The 15,451-nt window shown below is 57.1% G+C and overlaps 1 protein-coding gene across 1 annotated transcript; it reads right to left on the bottom strand.

Moving 5' to 3' along the window:
- Window positions 1-1,129: 1,129 nt before the first annotated feature.
- Window positions 1,130-13,621, bottom strand: CLEC18C (C-type lectin domain family 18 member C). The gene is made up of 13 exons (XM_040253563.1): window positions 13,418-13,621; window positions 13,021-13,256; window positions 12,384-12,475; window positions 10,157-10,396; window positions 5,526-5,623; window positions 5,004-5,125; window positions 4,749-4,856; window positions 4,288-4,380; window positions 3,849-3,955; window positions 3,362-3,491; window positions 2,911-3,007; window positions 1,965-2,056; window positions 1,130-1,543 (listed from the first exon to the last, which is right to left on the bottom strand). The coding sequence occupies exons 2-13, from the start codon at window positions 13,157-13,159 to the stop codon at window positions 1,506-1,508; spliced, it is 1,356 nt and encodes a 451-aa protein (XP_040109497.1). The 5' UTR covers window positions 13,160-13,256; window positions 13,418-13,621; the 3' UTR covers window positions 1,130-1,505.
- Window positions 13,622-15,451: the final 1,830 nt, after the last annotated feature.

Genomic DNA, 15,451 nt, shown 5'->3' with positions numbered 1-15,451 from the left:
GCGGGAAGTCCCCTTCATTCCTTTTAATGGTTGAATAATATTCCATTGCATGTATACACTGCTATGTTTAGCTATTTAAATATTGGTGGACTTTTGGGTTGTTTCTACCTTTTGGCTATTGTGGATAATGCTGCTGTGAATTTTGTGTTTAAGAATTTGTTTGAGAACTTGTTCTCAGGTCTCTTCAGTGATTCCTAGGAGTTAGGTTGTTGCGTTATATGGTAGTGGTGCTTAACTTTGCAAGGAATCGCCACACGGTCTTCCACGGAGACTGCACCACTCTACTTTCCCACCAGCAATGTGCGAGGGCCCCAGCGAGCCCCTGCCCTCATCTGTCAGTAATGCCTAGCGCGGCTCCCGGCATTAGGCATTGCTGACACTCATCAACACTCGCTACTGTCCACTTTGTTACTAACAGCCTCCCTAGCGGATGTGAAGTGGTCTTTCATTCCGGTTTCTATTCAGATTGCCTGATGGCTGGTGGTGGCGAAGATCTTAACACGTAACTGTTGGCCATTTGTACATCTTCTTTGGAGAACTGTCTCTTCAAATCCTTTGCCCATTTAAAAAATCATTGCCTTTTTGATAAGCTCCTTTTCTGTCATGACTTGCCAGAGCAGTTTCTGTGTTTCTGTTGGTTGCCACCAAGAACTCCAACTAATCTGCTTCTCCCAGCTCCATAAGCCAAGGCCATACTTGTCCTTCCAACGAGCACAGTGACTCGACATTTGTACAAGCAGCCATGCGGCATTCTGGACACAGATGGTAGTACCTGCTGGGACTCACCCTCTCACCACCCTAGGAACAGGGAAGCCGTGGGGCCGTAACAACCCAAGTTCAGGTAATCACAAAGAAAGAAGAGCCGTGGAGAAGCAGTCGTAAGAATAAAGGGGGAGGTGCGAATAGAAACCCAAAGCCCACAGAGGCAGAGGTGAGAGGGGCTAGAAGTCAGGGGTGCGAATGAGGCTCCTGAGTCTGCGCCTTATTCAGGACCGAGGGTCTGAAAACCTCCGGAGCGGGGCCTGGGTCCTGAGGGTGAGCAGGGAGCAGGGCGGGTGGGAGGAAGCCAGTCTGCCAGAACCATTCTGGCTTGTCTAAATCCTTCACTCACAATGAGCATGTGCAAGTCTGGCTCATCCATAACGTAGTTTAATCCTTTGTAGGGTGCACCGTGGGTGGGGAGGAGCCTCCATCTGACCCAGAGGGTCCAGCCTGGGTGGACTGGAGCAGGCGCTTCTCCCTGCTGGTCTGGACCCGTTTCAGAGCCTGATTAAGCCCCATCTTCCCGATCCAAAGCAGGCTGGGGGGTGGGGGCACCCAGGCTCCCCTCCTCCTCCACCAGCCTCTGTTGGCCTCACTTGTACCCTGCCCGACGTCCTGCAAGGTCTGAGACCTCTTTGGTTGTTGGCTGCAGTCCCAGCCAGGCCCTGGTTCTACACGGGAGGGCAGGAGGGTCAGCGGGGCTGTGCACCCAGGCGCTGGCTGGGGAGGGGCATGGCTGAACCTCAGGGCCCTGGGTCCCAGCGGGAGATGTGCTCGCGAGCTGGAAAGGAAGCGGAAGAACAAGGGCTGGTGACTGTCCTGGGATGGGGCCCTGCCGCACCAGGTCCAGAAATGGCCTCTATGGGACCCCAGGGAGCTCCAAATCCCCCGGCAGGTGGGACCCCCCCGAGTGAGGTTTCACTTCTGCCCTCACAGTTCAGGCGCTTGAGGGAATCAGGGCACACCCAGCAGGGCCCAGTGTGATCGCGTTAGTGGCCAGAGACAAGGGACCTTGAGAAATCCCCGGCCAGGTGCAGTTTGGGTCTGTGTGGACTGGGGCCATCTCCTGCTCCGGGCTCCAGGGGCCTGCAGGCCCAGGATGGGCAGGATAGCCTCGGGCCCAGTGTGCAGACCCTGCAGGTCTGTCACCCGGACACCCCCGGGGCCAGGGCCCGGGCAGGGAGCCACGGGAAGGCCCTCACCAAACTGGCAGATGTAGCGGTTGCGGGTTTTGCAGCGCTGGTCATTCCAGTTGAAGGCGGCCGCCGCCTGAAGCTCCACGCAGTTGCCAAACCTGCGAGCCGAGGTGGCGAGTGCTCAGGCGGAGGAGGGAGGCGGGAGGCCGGGAGAGGCTCCAAGCCCCCTCCCGGGGGCCACCTGCGCCCAGCCGGGGCCTCCCGGTGCCCCACCCCACACTCACAGGGGCCCCTGGGAGTTGGAGGCCCCCGCCCCCCGTCTCCACACCTGCTCCTCCAGCCGCTCCAGCTCCTCCTTTCTCAGGGGGCACCAGCCCGCCCCCAGGCTCCCAGGCGCCCAGGCCTGGGGGCGGACAGGCTGCGTCCCTCCTCCCACCAGGCCGAGGCCGTCTAGGGGCGGACCCAGGCCTGGCATGCCTGCCCTCAGGGAGGTCAAGGAGAGGTAGGGGCGCTCGTGAGTCTCGGTGGGCACACAGCCTGACCACCTCCACCCCCGCCCCAGGCACCCCCTGACCCCCTCGACCCCTGCCCCGGGCATCCCCAGGCTTTGAAGGCCAGGCGGGGCAGGGTGGCTGGTGGGCAGAGTGTGAGGGCTGATGCTCGGGGTGGCCAGTGGAGGGCAGCGTTAGCGTATTGATGCAGGCAGAGGGGGCGCCTGGGGCAGGGCAGGGTAGATAAGAGGGAGACGGAGAGGCCGCTGAGGGGACGATGGGGACGGTCAGGGGACGCAGGCTTCTGGGGTCCCTGTCTTTTAAGTGAGCCCTGGGTCAGGGACGTGCCTCATCTAGCACCGGGCCCACACCCAGCCACGCCTGCACCTCCTGGCATGAGGGCCCCAGGGAGGCCCGGGCCCTCAGGGCGCTCGGGCAGGAGGCAGGCGGGTGGGGGTCTGGTCGTGCCTCAGGGTTCAGCATGCAAGCCCCGGTGGGAAGGTGGGCAGCGGAGGGCTCACCCCTGGTTGTCCGGCTGCCCGAAGGCGAAGCTGGTGAAGGACTGGTGCTCCCCCGTGGTCCAGCGGAAGGAGTCCTTGGTGCTCTTGTAGGTGAGCCCTGGGCCACAGCAGCCAAGGTTGGCCCCGCACCCAAGGTCCCGGATCCCGCCCGCTCCCTGGGCTGAGGGCCTGCCCAGAGCCTGCTGCCCAATGCCCAGTGGGCCCCCGGCCCTGAGACCCCATTCCCAGCACTTCCGGCTCCTCTCCGTCAGCTCTCTCCCTGGGGAGGGGACGCATCAGCCTGACTTGTGGCTCCATTCCGGGCTCCTAGCCCTCACCATGCCCTGACTGCTGGCAGGGCTCTGGGTTACCACGGCCCAGATCCCTGCAGGGGCGTGGATGTCCCAGCCCCACGAGCACCGCACGCGCGTGGACACACACGCCCCCCCCCCCCCATCACCCAGGCACTCACCGATCCAGAAGTTCCTGGTCTCAAAGTCACTGTCGGTCACCTCATTGGTGGTCTCCAGGCGGCCCAGGTAGAAGGCCAGGATGTCCTGTACTTTCTGGCTCTCAATCTGGGCGAGCACCCCGCCCTTGCCCTGTAACCCCCACTCTGGGTCACGCTGGCCCCAGGGCGCAGGCCAGCCCCACCTGTCCCTCCCGCTGCCCACCGTGGCCACGGACATCAAACCTATGTGCCGGCCAGGCTGTCCCCAGCCAGCCATCCCCACCAAAGCCTCCCGCCTTCCTCTACCCTGCCCACCTCTCCTCTGGCAGGATCCCAGCCTGGGAAGGGTTTGTTTCACCTGCTCAGTGTCCTAAATACATCGGGATTGCTTGCCAGCATTAGTAAGTTGAGAGGTTGAAGGAATGCATCTCTTAATCCAGGGTCCCTCTGTTAAGACCCCTGCTTGGGCCCAGGGGGCAGCTGCCAGGAAGGTGGGGTGAGCCGTTACCTGGCATTTCATCTTGGCGCCGTAGTAGGTGTCCGCCTCCGAGGACACCATGAAGCAGTCTCCGTCAATCCTCAGATCGCAGGTGTGGAAGGGAAAGCGCACCTTGGCTGGCAGGAGGGGAGCCTGACTTTGTGTGGGACCTCAGAGCGGTCACGCTTCCTGTCCTGCAGGTGGTTAGGCTCAGGGTGCCCCTTCCCCAGCCACCTGCTCCAAGCTGGTAAATATGTAACAACCAGCTCTCTCTCTCAAAAAAGATAATCTGTGATTGCAGCAGTTGTGTTTCTGGGGTGTAGAGACTCCCCACCATGGCCAAGTTCACTCAGGGAGTGGGCGAGAGTGCACACCATGGCTGTCTGTGGGCTGGTCCGGGCAGGACCCAGCCCTCACCGAGGGGTCCAGGGCGGGCCTAGCCAGTCGGGGGCTGTGTGGAGGGACTCACTGGCGCACTGGGCTCCCCCGAAGCCGACGTCACAGACGCAGGAACACTCCTCTTCCCGGAACCGGCCGTGCACGCACTGCACGCTGCACCGCACTGCCAAGATGGGGGGCGGAGGATGTACACGGGTGCCAACCCCAGCAAGAACACCGGCCTGGGACTCGTCTGTGCTCTTTGGCATCTGTGGTTTGATCTTGTCAAGAGAAGCGAATCAGAGCTGGGGGAGGAGCTGCTCGTGGTCACAGAGCTGGGGGATGGGCGGGAAAGGAATCCAGCCAGGATCCTTAGCTGCCCTCTCTGCACCCTCCCAGAGCCTACGGGCCAGATCCGGTTTCACTTGCAATCTCCTGCATGACGAAGGGTCTGGCGGACAGTTGGTGCTCAGTGGATGCCTCCTGGACGAGGATACGCTGTGCGCGCTTCACTCACCCGGGTGCCCTAACCCGGCTCCAGGTGCCCCTCACCTTGACAATATCTGCCTGTGTATCCGGGAGGGCACAGGCAGTGGCAGGTGCTAACGTTGAGATGGCCGTGGTTCCGGCAGCTCATGCGACATGGGTTCCTGGGGACCTCTGGTCAGACGGAAGGGAAACGCTGAGCCGGCCTCCTCTGGGCAGGCCAGGCCAGTGCCTCCCTGGGTGCTGAGGGCCAGGGCTTCCGGGACAGCCTGTCACCCTCCTCTGCATCACCGGCTCAGACTGGCTGGTGAGGGCACTTACCACAGAGTCCCCCTGCGTGATCCCAGGCTTTAAAGCAGCCTGAGACGCTGGCCGTGCAGAGCGAACACCAGGCGCCCTTCTTGTAGGGGACGATGGTCTTCCCGTTGACCTCCCAGTTCCCTCTGTGAAAGCAAGCAGTGGAGGGCTGCAAAGACCTGGCCTTGGCCATGGCAGGGACAGGCCCTGCTGCCTGCCCCCCAGCCCCTGTCAGTTCCTTCCTGCCCCGCCAGGGAGTCAGGGAGCTGGGTGAGACAGGGAGATTTCCCAGGACAGAAAAGATGACCTCCAAACGAATACTGGACAGATTTCCTGAATGCAGGGTGGTGCTTCCAGGAACGGGCGACTGGGCAGAAGTCATGCTCTGCATGGCCAGGATCCTGGGTGCTGCTCTCTCCCACCAGGGGTGCAGACCCAGGGGTAAAGACCTATGGGTGGGTGTGTGGGTGTCTCACCCTGGCTGAGAGCACCCCTGCCCTGCAGCCCAGCAGGAGACGGCAGGACTCTGCCATGCAGGGGGCTTACCCAGGAGAGTAGGCGCAGACAAAGGCTTCCAGCTCGCCCTGGGCCCCAGAGCAGAGGTGCCGCCCACAGCCCAGCTGGCTCGAGGTGGCCCACACGAGCTGCAGGAGACACGGAGGCTCAGACACCCCATCGCACACCCCCTCCACTCCCAGTCTGGGGACCTGCAGCCTGCAGGATGCTCCCCCAGGGAGGGCAGGCATTTTTGCCCCAAACCAGGCAGATAAACAGTTTTGTCACCTCCCTGGGGACCCCAGGAGCAGAGCAGCTGTGCTTAGGCAGGGCTATAAGGATGGGTGGGAATAGTCTAGAAAGGCTTCCTGGGTGGGGAGGTGAAGGTCTGCAGATACCTGAAGGGTGGGGAGACTGGACACTGGAAGAGAGTGGCAACAGGAAGACCTGGACATCAAAGGCCTTGCGATGGTTGCAAAAATGGCCCCAACGCTTCACATGTCCCCACAGTCCATTCTTTACAAAATGTGGTTTTGCATCAAGAGGAGTCTCCCATGCCTCGAAAATGGCTGGCCCCATGGCTTGTGTTGCTCAACACAATGCTGGAGAAATGATAGTCTAGCCGTTTTAAACCTAGGTCTCAGGAGACCCTTCAGTTTCCACTCATTCTCTCTCATGCTCAGCCACCATGTGAACAAGCCTGGTGGAGGCTGAAAAACCTTAGAGGGCAGAGATGATCCATTGAGGCCACTGTGGACAGCCAGCTCCTAGCCCACCCAGCAGCTGGTTGCGGTTGCAAGAGTGAGTGCTGCCAAGACCAGAGGAAACTCCCAACCGAGCCCAACCCAAACTGCCAGTCTGCAAAATCACAGGATGCTAAATTTTGGGATAGTGTGTCAGGCATCAATAGCTACCTGACACGGGTTTTTAATAGTATTCAAAACTTAGGTTTAAAGTATTAGAATCAGTGACCACTTGGAAATAACACAAATGATCAATAAGCAAACTCCAGTAGCTACTAAAAATGGCCAGCATGAGGCCGGGAGATATGCCCGTATAATCATATATATATATCTCTCTCCAACAAGTAGAGAATGTGCATTCTTTTTAGGAGTGCATGGAATTTTGCAGACATTGATCCCTCACTAAATAGCAAAGTGAAAGTGAAAGTCGCTCGGTCCTGTCTGACTCTTTGTGACCCCATGGACTATATAGTCCATAGAATTCTCCAGGCCAGAATACTGGAGTGGATAGCCTTTCCCTTCTCCAGGGGATCTTCCCAACCCAGGAACTGAACCTAGATCTCCCACATTGCAGGCAAATTCTTTAGCAGCTAAGCCATGAGGGAAGCCCAAGAATACTGGAGTGGGTAGCCTATCCCTTCTCCAGCAGATCTCCCCAACTCAGGAATCAAACCGGGGTCTTCTGCGTTGCAGGCAGATTCTTTACCAGCTGAGCTCTCAGGGAAGCCTAATAGCTGCAAAGCAAGATTCAGTAACTACCAGATAACCAATGTCTTAGAGATCACGTTCTATGAATTCAACGTAATAAAATCTAAAGGAAGTAATTTAGAAGTAAGTAAAGGAGAAAGCCTGGCTTCCCTGGTGGCTCAGCGGTAAAGAATCGTCCTGCCAAAGCAGGAGACCCAGGGTTTGATCCCTGGGTCAGGACGATCCCCTGGAGAAGGAACATGGCAGCCCACTCCAGTATTCTTGCCTTGGAAATCCCATGGACAGAGGAGCCTGGCGGGCCACAGTCCATGGGGTCGCAAAAGAGTCAGATATGACTTAGCGACTAAACAAACAAAGGAGAAAACCTAGTTAGGAAATTTAACTATACACTTCAAAATCACAGACAACATTATAATGGAGGGACTTCCCTGCTGGTCCAGTGGCTTGTCAGTCAGAATAGATGCTGGGCTGGAGCAGGATCCTAGAGACCCACTACTGTGACAAATACACCCACTCTGATTCTAGATATAGGAGAAATCCTAGGTGTTCCAGCGAAGAGGCTAGGACAGGTACCTTCTGGGAACGTGGGATAACAACTTTTTACTAATACATAAGTATTTCAGTGTTTGATTAACTCTTATAACAGACGGTACATAGATGAATCACAGTCCTGCAAGTAGGAAGGCAGGGAAGCGTTAACGTTTAAAGATATATATTAATGTTGGTATTGTGATTATTTTTTAGAAAGCTGTTTTTAGTTGTGGCATGTGGGATCTAGTTCCCTGACCGGGGATTGAACCTGGGCCCACTACACTGGTAGAGTGTGGATGAAAAAGTTATCTTTTAGACATATATGCTTATTTATGGATAAAATTATAAACCTAAAATTTGCTTAAAAATAATATGGGAGGAAAGGGAAATAGGTAAGGGTATAGATGAAACAAAATGAGTCATGACAAGAATATACAATGGAGAAAAGACAGTCTATTCAATAAGTGGTGCCGGGAAACTGGACACCATATGTGAAAAAATAATATTAGAACATGACTTTAAAAATCTTAACAAACTTAGATTGGAAATAAATGCCTGTAAAGGCTACTTATTAAGTTCATATGAAAAAATTAGTAGAAAGAATCAAGAATAGCCAGGAAACTTTTGAATAATAATATGGGGGATTTTCCTGTCAAAAAACTTTTTATGAAGCCATAATAATTAAAGCACATATGTACAGAGTAATAAAAAAAGAAAGCAACAAGAAGAGAGAACTCAGCAGATATAGGAGCTTGGTATATGACTGAGATGGCATTAGAGTCAGTGGGGGAAAGAGTCAATACTTAATACAGAAGTAAAAAAAAAAGATAAAATGAAATTCTACATCACCTGGTGGCTTAATGACTTCAATATGAAAAAAGGAAAACATTTAAACTTTGGAAGAAAAGAAAGAATATCTTCCTGATGTCAGAGCTGAATAGGATTTCTTAAACATAATACAACAAATAGATGAACCATAATGAAAAACATGAGAAGTTTGATTACATTAATATTAAAATTCTCTGAAGATTTCTTATAAAAGTCACATAAACAAAGAGAAAATACAAGCCATATGTTAGAAAAAAGTATCTGCAACCAATATGACCAACTAAAGTATAAAGAATATAGAAAAGATGCTTATAAATTATTAAGGGAAAGATGAAATTAGCCAGCAATGAAGCAGAACAGAAAAGAGGCTCAGTCTCACAGGTAATCAGAGAAATGGAAATTAAAAACAGAATGAGGTAGTGTTCCACAGCATCAAGTTGGCAAAAATTAAGGAGCTGACACTACTGGGAAGTGAGAACTGGTTTGCAGACGGGAGTGGAGTAGGGGACACCACTTTGACAACAGGTAGCAAGGTTGTAGGTGCATACTCCCTCTGACCCAGCCACTCCCCTTCTAAGTGTCTCCCTAGGGCGGGAGTCCCCAGTCTCCAGGATCTAGTACCTGATGATCTGAGGTGAGGCTGATGTAATAATAGGCATAAAGTGCACAGTAACTGTAATGTACTTGAATCCTCTGGAAGCCATCTCCCTCAATTCCAGTCTGTGGAAAAACTGTCTTTTACAAAACCTGTCTTTGATGTCAAAAAGGTTGGGGACTGCTATCTTAGAGGAATTCTGGACCCGTGTGTGCAAGAGGGCCTGAGCTGGGATTTATATGTTGTGGTGTGACTTGGAATAGTTAAAAATAAAAAAGTAACCCCAGATGCCCCAAAATTGTAGTTTATTTATAGTAAATCTCCCATGCTTGCTCAAATCAATGGAAGTAAATCTTACAAATGTGATCTGAAGATCTGAAGTGCTAAACACAAATGGCAAAAGGAAGTGTACATTTAGGTATGTTTAGAGAGCACTTAGGATTTAATAACACAGAACTCACTTGCATAAGGAGAAAAGGCATCAAAACCCTTCCACGTGTAGCAAAGGTATTCCAACATGCTTGGGGGAATTCCCTGTAGTCCAGCAGTGAGGACTGGGTGCTTTCAGTGTGGGGGACAGGGTTCGATCCCTGGTCAGGGAATTGCTTGAGATTTTGCCTGTGTTTTTCAGGGCTGAACCTTGGCACCTAAATGACACCAGTCATAGTGAAGATACAAACAATTTTGTGGAGGGGAGAGAAAAAGGAATCACGCTTGGGGAAGGGAGTGATCCACCTGGACTCCTGGAGGGCAGGAAATTTACCTCTGGGGAGGGACAGAGGTGAGTGGAAGAGGAGGGCTTTGGCTTAGCTTTATTTTTTTTAAGAAATTATTAAAAAATATATATATATAGTTAACATTGTCTAAATCTAGGTAGTGGGTAAGAAAGTGAGAGTAGCTCAGTTGTGTCCAACTCTTTGTGACCCCATCCACTCCAGTATTCCGGCCTGGAGAATTCCGTGAAGTGTAGGGTGGGTAAGAAGGAGTCCGTTATTTGATTTAGTTTTGAAATATTTCACGTTTAAAGCTGAAAAAAGGACAACTAACGGGAGGAAAAGCGACCACCAGTTTTAGGACAAACTGTAGACTCTCCGAGCAATGGCAACCCACTCCAGTGTTCTTGCCTGGAGAATCCCAGGGACGGGGGAGCCTGTTGGGTGCCGTCTCTGGGGTCGCACAGAGTCGGACACGACTGACGCGACTTAGCAGCAGCAGCAGCAGCAGCAGCAGCAGCAGACCCTCCGAGCAGGGGCCCCGGGCGGGAAGGCCGGCCTCACCTGAGTGTAGCGGGCGCAGGTGGCGTTGGTGGCGCACTCGGCCGCCGCGTGGTTGTACTGCCGCCCCTCGGAGAACCACAGGCCCACTACGTGCACGAAGGTCGCGGAGCCCGCGGGCAGCAGCTGCGCGTTCCAGCCCACGTGCCGGGCGGCCCGCGGGACGGAGGCCGGGCTTGGGGCGGGGGCACCGCAGAGGGCCGCCCGGGCCTGGGCTTGCCGGGCCAGGCTGTCGCTCCAGTCCTGGGGGGCGGAGGGCACACACAGCAGCATCAGTCGGGGCCCCGGGCCAGGCCCGACTGACCCACCCCCGCTCCGCACCGCAGCACGACCAGAGACCAGAGGCCTACAAGGAGAGCCTTCGAGCAGGGATCGCGCTTGGCGGCTTGAGCGCTCTAAGCTGGTTTCGCCCGCTTCCTCGGGGCCAGGGAAAGGCAGGCAGGACCTGCAGGGGGCGCTCCAGGCTGTGGGAAAGCCACCTGCCCATCTGGCCTCCACCCCCAGGGCCCGGCTCGCCCAGCACTGAGAGCCTCCGGTGATGGCACCCTCAGGCCATGCCCAGGACTCCACCCCACTAAGGGGCCAGGTGTTCCTGGGGGCGAGTGCCAGCCCAGGAGATGGGGTGGGCCTCTGCTGTAATCTTTCCCGTCCCTAATGTGAGCTCTGCCGTGCCCAGGGCTTCCGAACTGGTTCTGTGCTAGGTGAACCTGGCCCTGTTACTGTCAGAAAGTCTCCCTCTTGGCGTCCCTTCTGTGATGTAAAAAGTTGCAACAGCCGTGCTGCTGTGTCTTATTCCCTAATTCTGGTTTTGGAGTGTGTAGGGGCTCCAGCTGGGAAACCGGACCCGAGAAGGTGTAAGGAGGTCTCCAGGGCCTCTGCTTTGATCTCAGCAGGCAGAGCTCTCTGGAGTGGACCCAATCCACTCTCCCCAACCAGGCGTCCCTGCCCCCATCCACCAGCCCCCTCCTCTAAAACAGGGACCTCAGCAACTACGATGACATATGTCCTGGTCCAGCCCTGCCACCTCATTCCAGTTGTGTGACCTCCAGCCATCTCCTAATCTCCATGAGACTCAACATACTCTTCTGTAAAATGGGATAGTAAGGTGGGAGCTCCCTGGTGGCCTAGTGGTTAGGGTTCTGGGTTTTCAGGGCCCTGGTTCAGTCCCTGGTAGGAGAACTGAGATCCCACAAGCCATGAGGCACAGCCAAAAAAAAAAAGGTGGGGGGGGGTTATAAGGTAACCACAGGATAAGATGGTGTGAGGATTACATGGTTGTGATTTCACCGCTGATGGGGGCTGCATGGGGCCCATCAGGGCCTCAGCCTCCCTTGGGTGCCCAGGGCCAGAGCTGTGCGTGTAACAGAGGCTGAGCCTGGGGCTCCACTTGTGTTTTTAATGAGGTGCTCTTTTCTTAGCCTCAGGCACAAGGGCCGTGGGAAGTGCAGGGCCTGACCAGAAGCACCCTCACTCCAGGCACTAGGGCTGCGCGTGTGGGAGTCGGGAGCCAGGACCTGGGCCCCTGGGAGGGGCTGAGCACATGCCGAGGCGGGAAAGGGGAGAGGCGACCCCCGCCCCCGCCCGCCCCGCCCCCACCTCCTGGGAAACTGACCCCCAGCGCTCAAGGTCGCCGCAGCCGCGCCGCCCGGGAGGAGTCTGTGGGAAGCAGCCATGGGGAACCTGGCCGGCCCCACGCTGGTCCCCGCTGGCTTCCTGGACCGTTACGTGGGCGGGGGCAGCCGCAGGCCGTACTGGGGGCCCCAAGGTGACACCTGCGACCCCGCAGCCCCAAGGGAGTGCTGGGAAACCCTGCACCCCCTCCCTGGCCCGGGTGAGGGGGCCACTCCTGGTCGCCTGGATAAACTGCTGGAGAAGTCGCACACAAGCCCCCCGCCCCCGCCCAGCGGGCTGCCTTTCCCACCCCAACGAGCCTCCCGTCCCGCTGGGACGCCTTTGTGACCTCCGCTTTCCTGGAGGAGGGGACCCCACTCCATCCCTGTCTTCTGGTCTCCGGGGCAACGGGAAGGGATGCAAGCAAAGCCCGAGGGCAGTCTTTCCGGGAGGAGGGAGCTGTCGCTCTCCCCGTGACCAGGCACGGCCGGCCCGCCGTGGGCCAGGGGCGGCCGCCCCTCCCGCCCTGCGGGTGCAAGGGCGGCTGGCCGCAGCTCGGCCTCCCAGCCCGTTAGGGTCGCCCCTCCGCCCCGTGAGCCGGGCAGGTACGGGTACGCACCATTCTCTGCATGTTGGCCGCAGGCGGGTGGACCCGGCTTCGCAAGCGGTTGTGCAGGGAGACGAGGAGGAAGCTTTCCTTCTTGCTCAGGACTGGGGTGGGAGACAAGGTCAGGCCACCTGGGCAGCGGCCCTTGAGGCCACCGTGGCACAATGAGGTGCAGCCCTGCACTTACGGTGCAAAATCAGAGATGGGGCAGATGCCGGTGGGCACGTGCAGGGACCGGAGCAGAGGGTGGGGAGAAGGAGAGAGGCAGAGAGAGGAGGGGGACTGAGACAGACAGGTGTGGGTGTAGAGGAGGCTGAGAGCTGGGGTGGGGTGACCGAGGGGATGCGCCCCGGGGGGGCTGGGCGTGAGGAGGGGCCACAGCCTGGGCTCCCGGCAGCCCCTCTGCCTGGGGCTCCTCTCAGCCAGTCTCCCCCACGGCTAGCAGGGCACCTCCTTGATCTTCCTTCCCCCCTTCATTCTCCTGCCCCAGCTCCATCCTCCTGCACCCCCTCAGGCCCCCGGAATGTTCCAGGGTAGCTCTTTCAACTGCATCAGCCTGCCCTGGGCTCAGGCCTGGGAACTGGCTCCCGGAAGCCCCCTGGGACCCTCAGAGTATCTCCACGTTTCCCTCACCCTATGGCCCCCTTACCTTCAGCCACTGGAACCCGCTGCTCCTGCAGCTGGAGTGGCTGCGCCCCTGCCCAGATTGTGCCAAGGAGAGCTAGGAGCAAGAGCAGGAGGCCAGGCCGGTGGCCTCCGGGCCTGGGCGAGGGCTCCAGCCTCAGCATGGGCCTGGTGGTGGCTCTGGGCTCTGCCTGGCTCAGCAGTGCAGCTTGCTTCCCACACGGGACGGAGCTATTCACGATCTCAAGGAGTAGCACGGGGCTGGCAGACAAAGGGGAGGCTGCTGAGTAATCGGTGTCCGGACAGCCCCCGTCGTCAGCGCTGGCATGGAAGGAGGCAGACAGCTCCCATCCCGGGGCGCCCTCCCTCCCCCGGCCCTGGGCCTGCCCGCCTGCCCGCCCGCCAACAGCCAGTCGGCCAACCTACTGAGTGGTTCGCAGTGACCCCATGGCCCCTGCTAATCATTGCAGGATTATTGGAGCCCTTGGGGAGCCCTCGGAGACACTGTTGATTGGCTCGCAGACATTCCAGGGCTGCAGATTAACGAATAATAGCAATGCCCAGGCTGGAATGGTGTCCTCCAGGCTCATCAGCAGCTTCTCTTCCCAGCCCCTGGCCCAGGGAGGCTGGGGCCTCGTGCCCTATGGGCGGGCAGGAACTGGGCAAGACCCCAGGGGAGTTCTTTCCTTTCTTGGGAAGCTTGTCCCAACCCCCAGCCATGAATTAAACATAAGCAGGTGGTAACCGCACACCAGTCAGGTGCCACCGGTGGGTGGGGGCACCAGGGCGGTGGGTTTGTAGGGGAGTGGGCGGGGGCTGCTCCATGGGTGCCTTAGGACGGTCCTTCTGAGCGATGTCGGGGGCTGGGCCCCAGCCCTGGTGCCCCCACCCACGTGACTGCCGGCCTGGAACAGGGAAAGCGGGGAGCACGTGATGCTCCTGGCTGGCTGCAGTCCTCGGGGAACAAGTCAGCCTCCGGGCCCACAGGCAGGAGGGCCACTGGCTGCCCTGGTGCTCTGGGGCCCGACTACACCGGCCTGGCAGTGTCCCCACAGAATCAGCTGGAAGGTGCCCACAGCTCCTAGAAAATAAAAGTGTGTCCCCTTCGGGCAGATGGAAAGTTATTCAGCCATTCGCAGGGGACAGGCCAGCAAGCCAGGTGCTTCCTCCTCCTGGAGTTTGTGTGACCCCTGAACCCTGGGCCAGGCCAGGTGTCAATTCCTCAGAAGGTTTCCTGAGATGCCAGTGGGCCTGGCTTTTGTGGCTGGGCTGGGGGCGGGGAACACGATGGAATGTGGTTACCTTTGGGGGCGTGGAGAGAGGGTCAGGGACAAGGCCCCCAAAGCCAGCCTGGGGCTGGGTGGCCCCCTAGATGTCTCAGGGCCGGGGGCGCTTCTTCTCTCTCAGACAGATGACCAGACAAACTCAAGGTCACCCTGTCTGGATCCCAGCAATGCTTAATAAAATAGGGATCTTTTTTTATAGAGTCTACAAAGCAGCTTCAAATATGTGAGTTCACTTGGGCAGGGAAGACGAGGTGCTCAGTCTGTGGTTGGGGAAGCTGGGGTCAGTGTGTCTCAGGCCTGGCCCCAGGTCACCTAGCAAGCACAGGGTACCCACGGCTGATCGAGAGGCCCGGTCTTTACACTCCCGGACCGTGATGCCGACCTGCTTTAGTTTCCATCTTGGCCCTGTGAATTCAATTCCCACAGCTCTGCTCTGCTCCAGGTAACAAAAGACCCAATTCCTGCTCCTGGGCTTTGAAGATAAACGTGGCTGGTTTTCCTGGAATACCACGCAGGGCAGCAGCGCATGTAGGAGGAAACTATACCTTGGGGCCTGGAGTGGAGCGACTTTGAGCAGCCCTGGCTCACCGTGAGAGGAGGCCAGGGTGAGCTCCGCGCCCAGGAGCCCCAGGGCAGAGCGGGGGAAAGGCCAGACCAGACGTCAGAACCAGGTTCCGACCAAGGAGCCCTGTGCGACCCTGGGATCGTCACTGCCACCCCGGGTCTCGGGGCAGCGGTGTGAGGCAGGGTGACAGCCTCACTGGACTCCCTGCCTGAGGCATTGCACCGTGGTGTACGTAGTATTTCCTCCTGGGTCCAGACCTTTTCCAGGAGCCTGCTGAGTGGCTGGGATGGGTTTTGAGAATGGTCATGCATTCCCCTTCTTGTAAAAAGTGTTCCCCAATAAGCAACTTCTCTTCTTTTAGAAACTTAATCATTTATATATTGACTTTTTATTTCGGCTGCTCTGGGTCTGCTGATGTGTGCGAGCTTTAGTCGTAGTGAGCAGCTGCCTCTCTCTAGTTGCAGTGCAAGGGCTTTCTTTGCGGTGCCTTCTCCCGTTGCAGAGCATGGGCTCCAGGTGCCCAGGCTTCAGGAGCTGTGGCGCACAGGTGTGGTTACCCTGCAGCATGTGGAACCTTCCTGGACCAGGGATCCAACCCATGCACC

Source organism: Oryx dammah, unplaced genomic scaffold (assembly GCF_014754425.2).
Source record: "Oryx dammah isolate SB20612 unplaced genomic scaffold, SCBI_Odam_1.1 HiC_scaffold_13, whole genome shotgun sequence".
In the NCBI taxonomy this organism is placed as follows: domain Eukaryota; kingdom Metazoa; phylum Chordata; class Mammalia; order Artiodactyla; family Bovidae; genus Oryx; species Oryx dammah.
The sequence above is the reverse complement of the archived record's forward strand: the minus strand, read 5'-3'. Positions and strand labels throughout refer to the sequence as shown.

What these genes read in the sequence shown, in the direction of transcription:
- CLEC18C (XM_040253563.1), bottom strand. Translation starts at nt 13,159, where the DNA reads ATGCTGAGGCTGGAGCCCTCGCCCAGGCCCGGAGGCCACCGGCCTGGC. An exon ending in CGGCCAACATGCAGAGAATG is followed by an intron (nt 10,397 to 12,383) that starts GTGCGTACCCGT and finishes TCCGCCCCCCAG; the next exon opens with GACTGGAGCGACAGCCTGGC. An exon ending in TCACGCAGGGGGACTCTGTG is followed by an intron (nt 4,857 to 5,003) that starts GTAAGTGCCCTC and finishes CCGTCTGACCAG; the next exon opens with AGGTCCCCAGGAACCCATGT.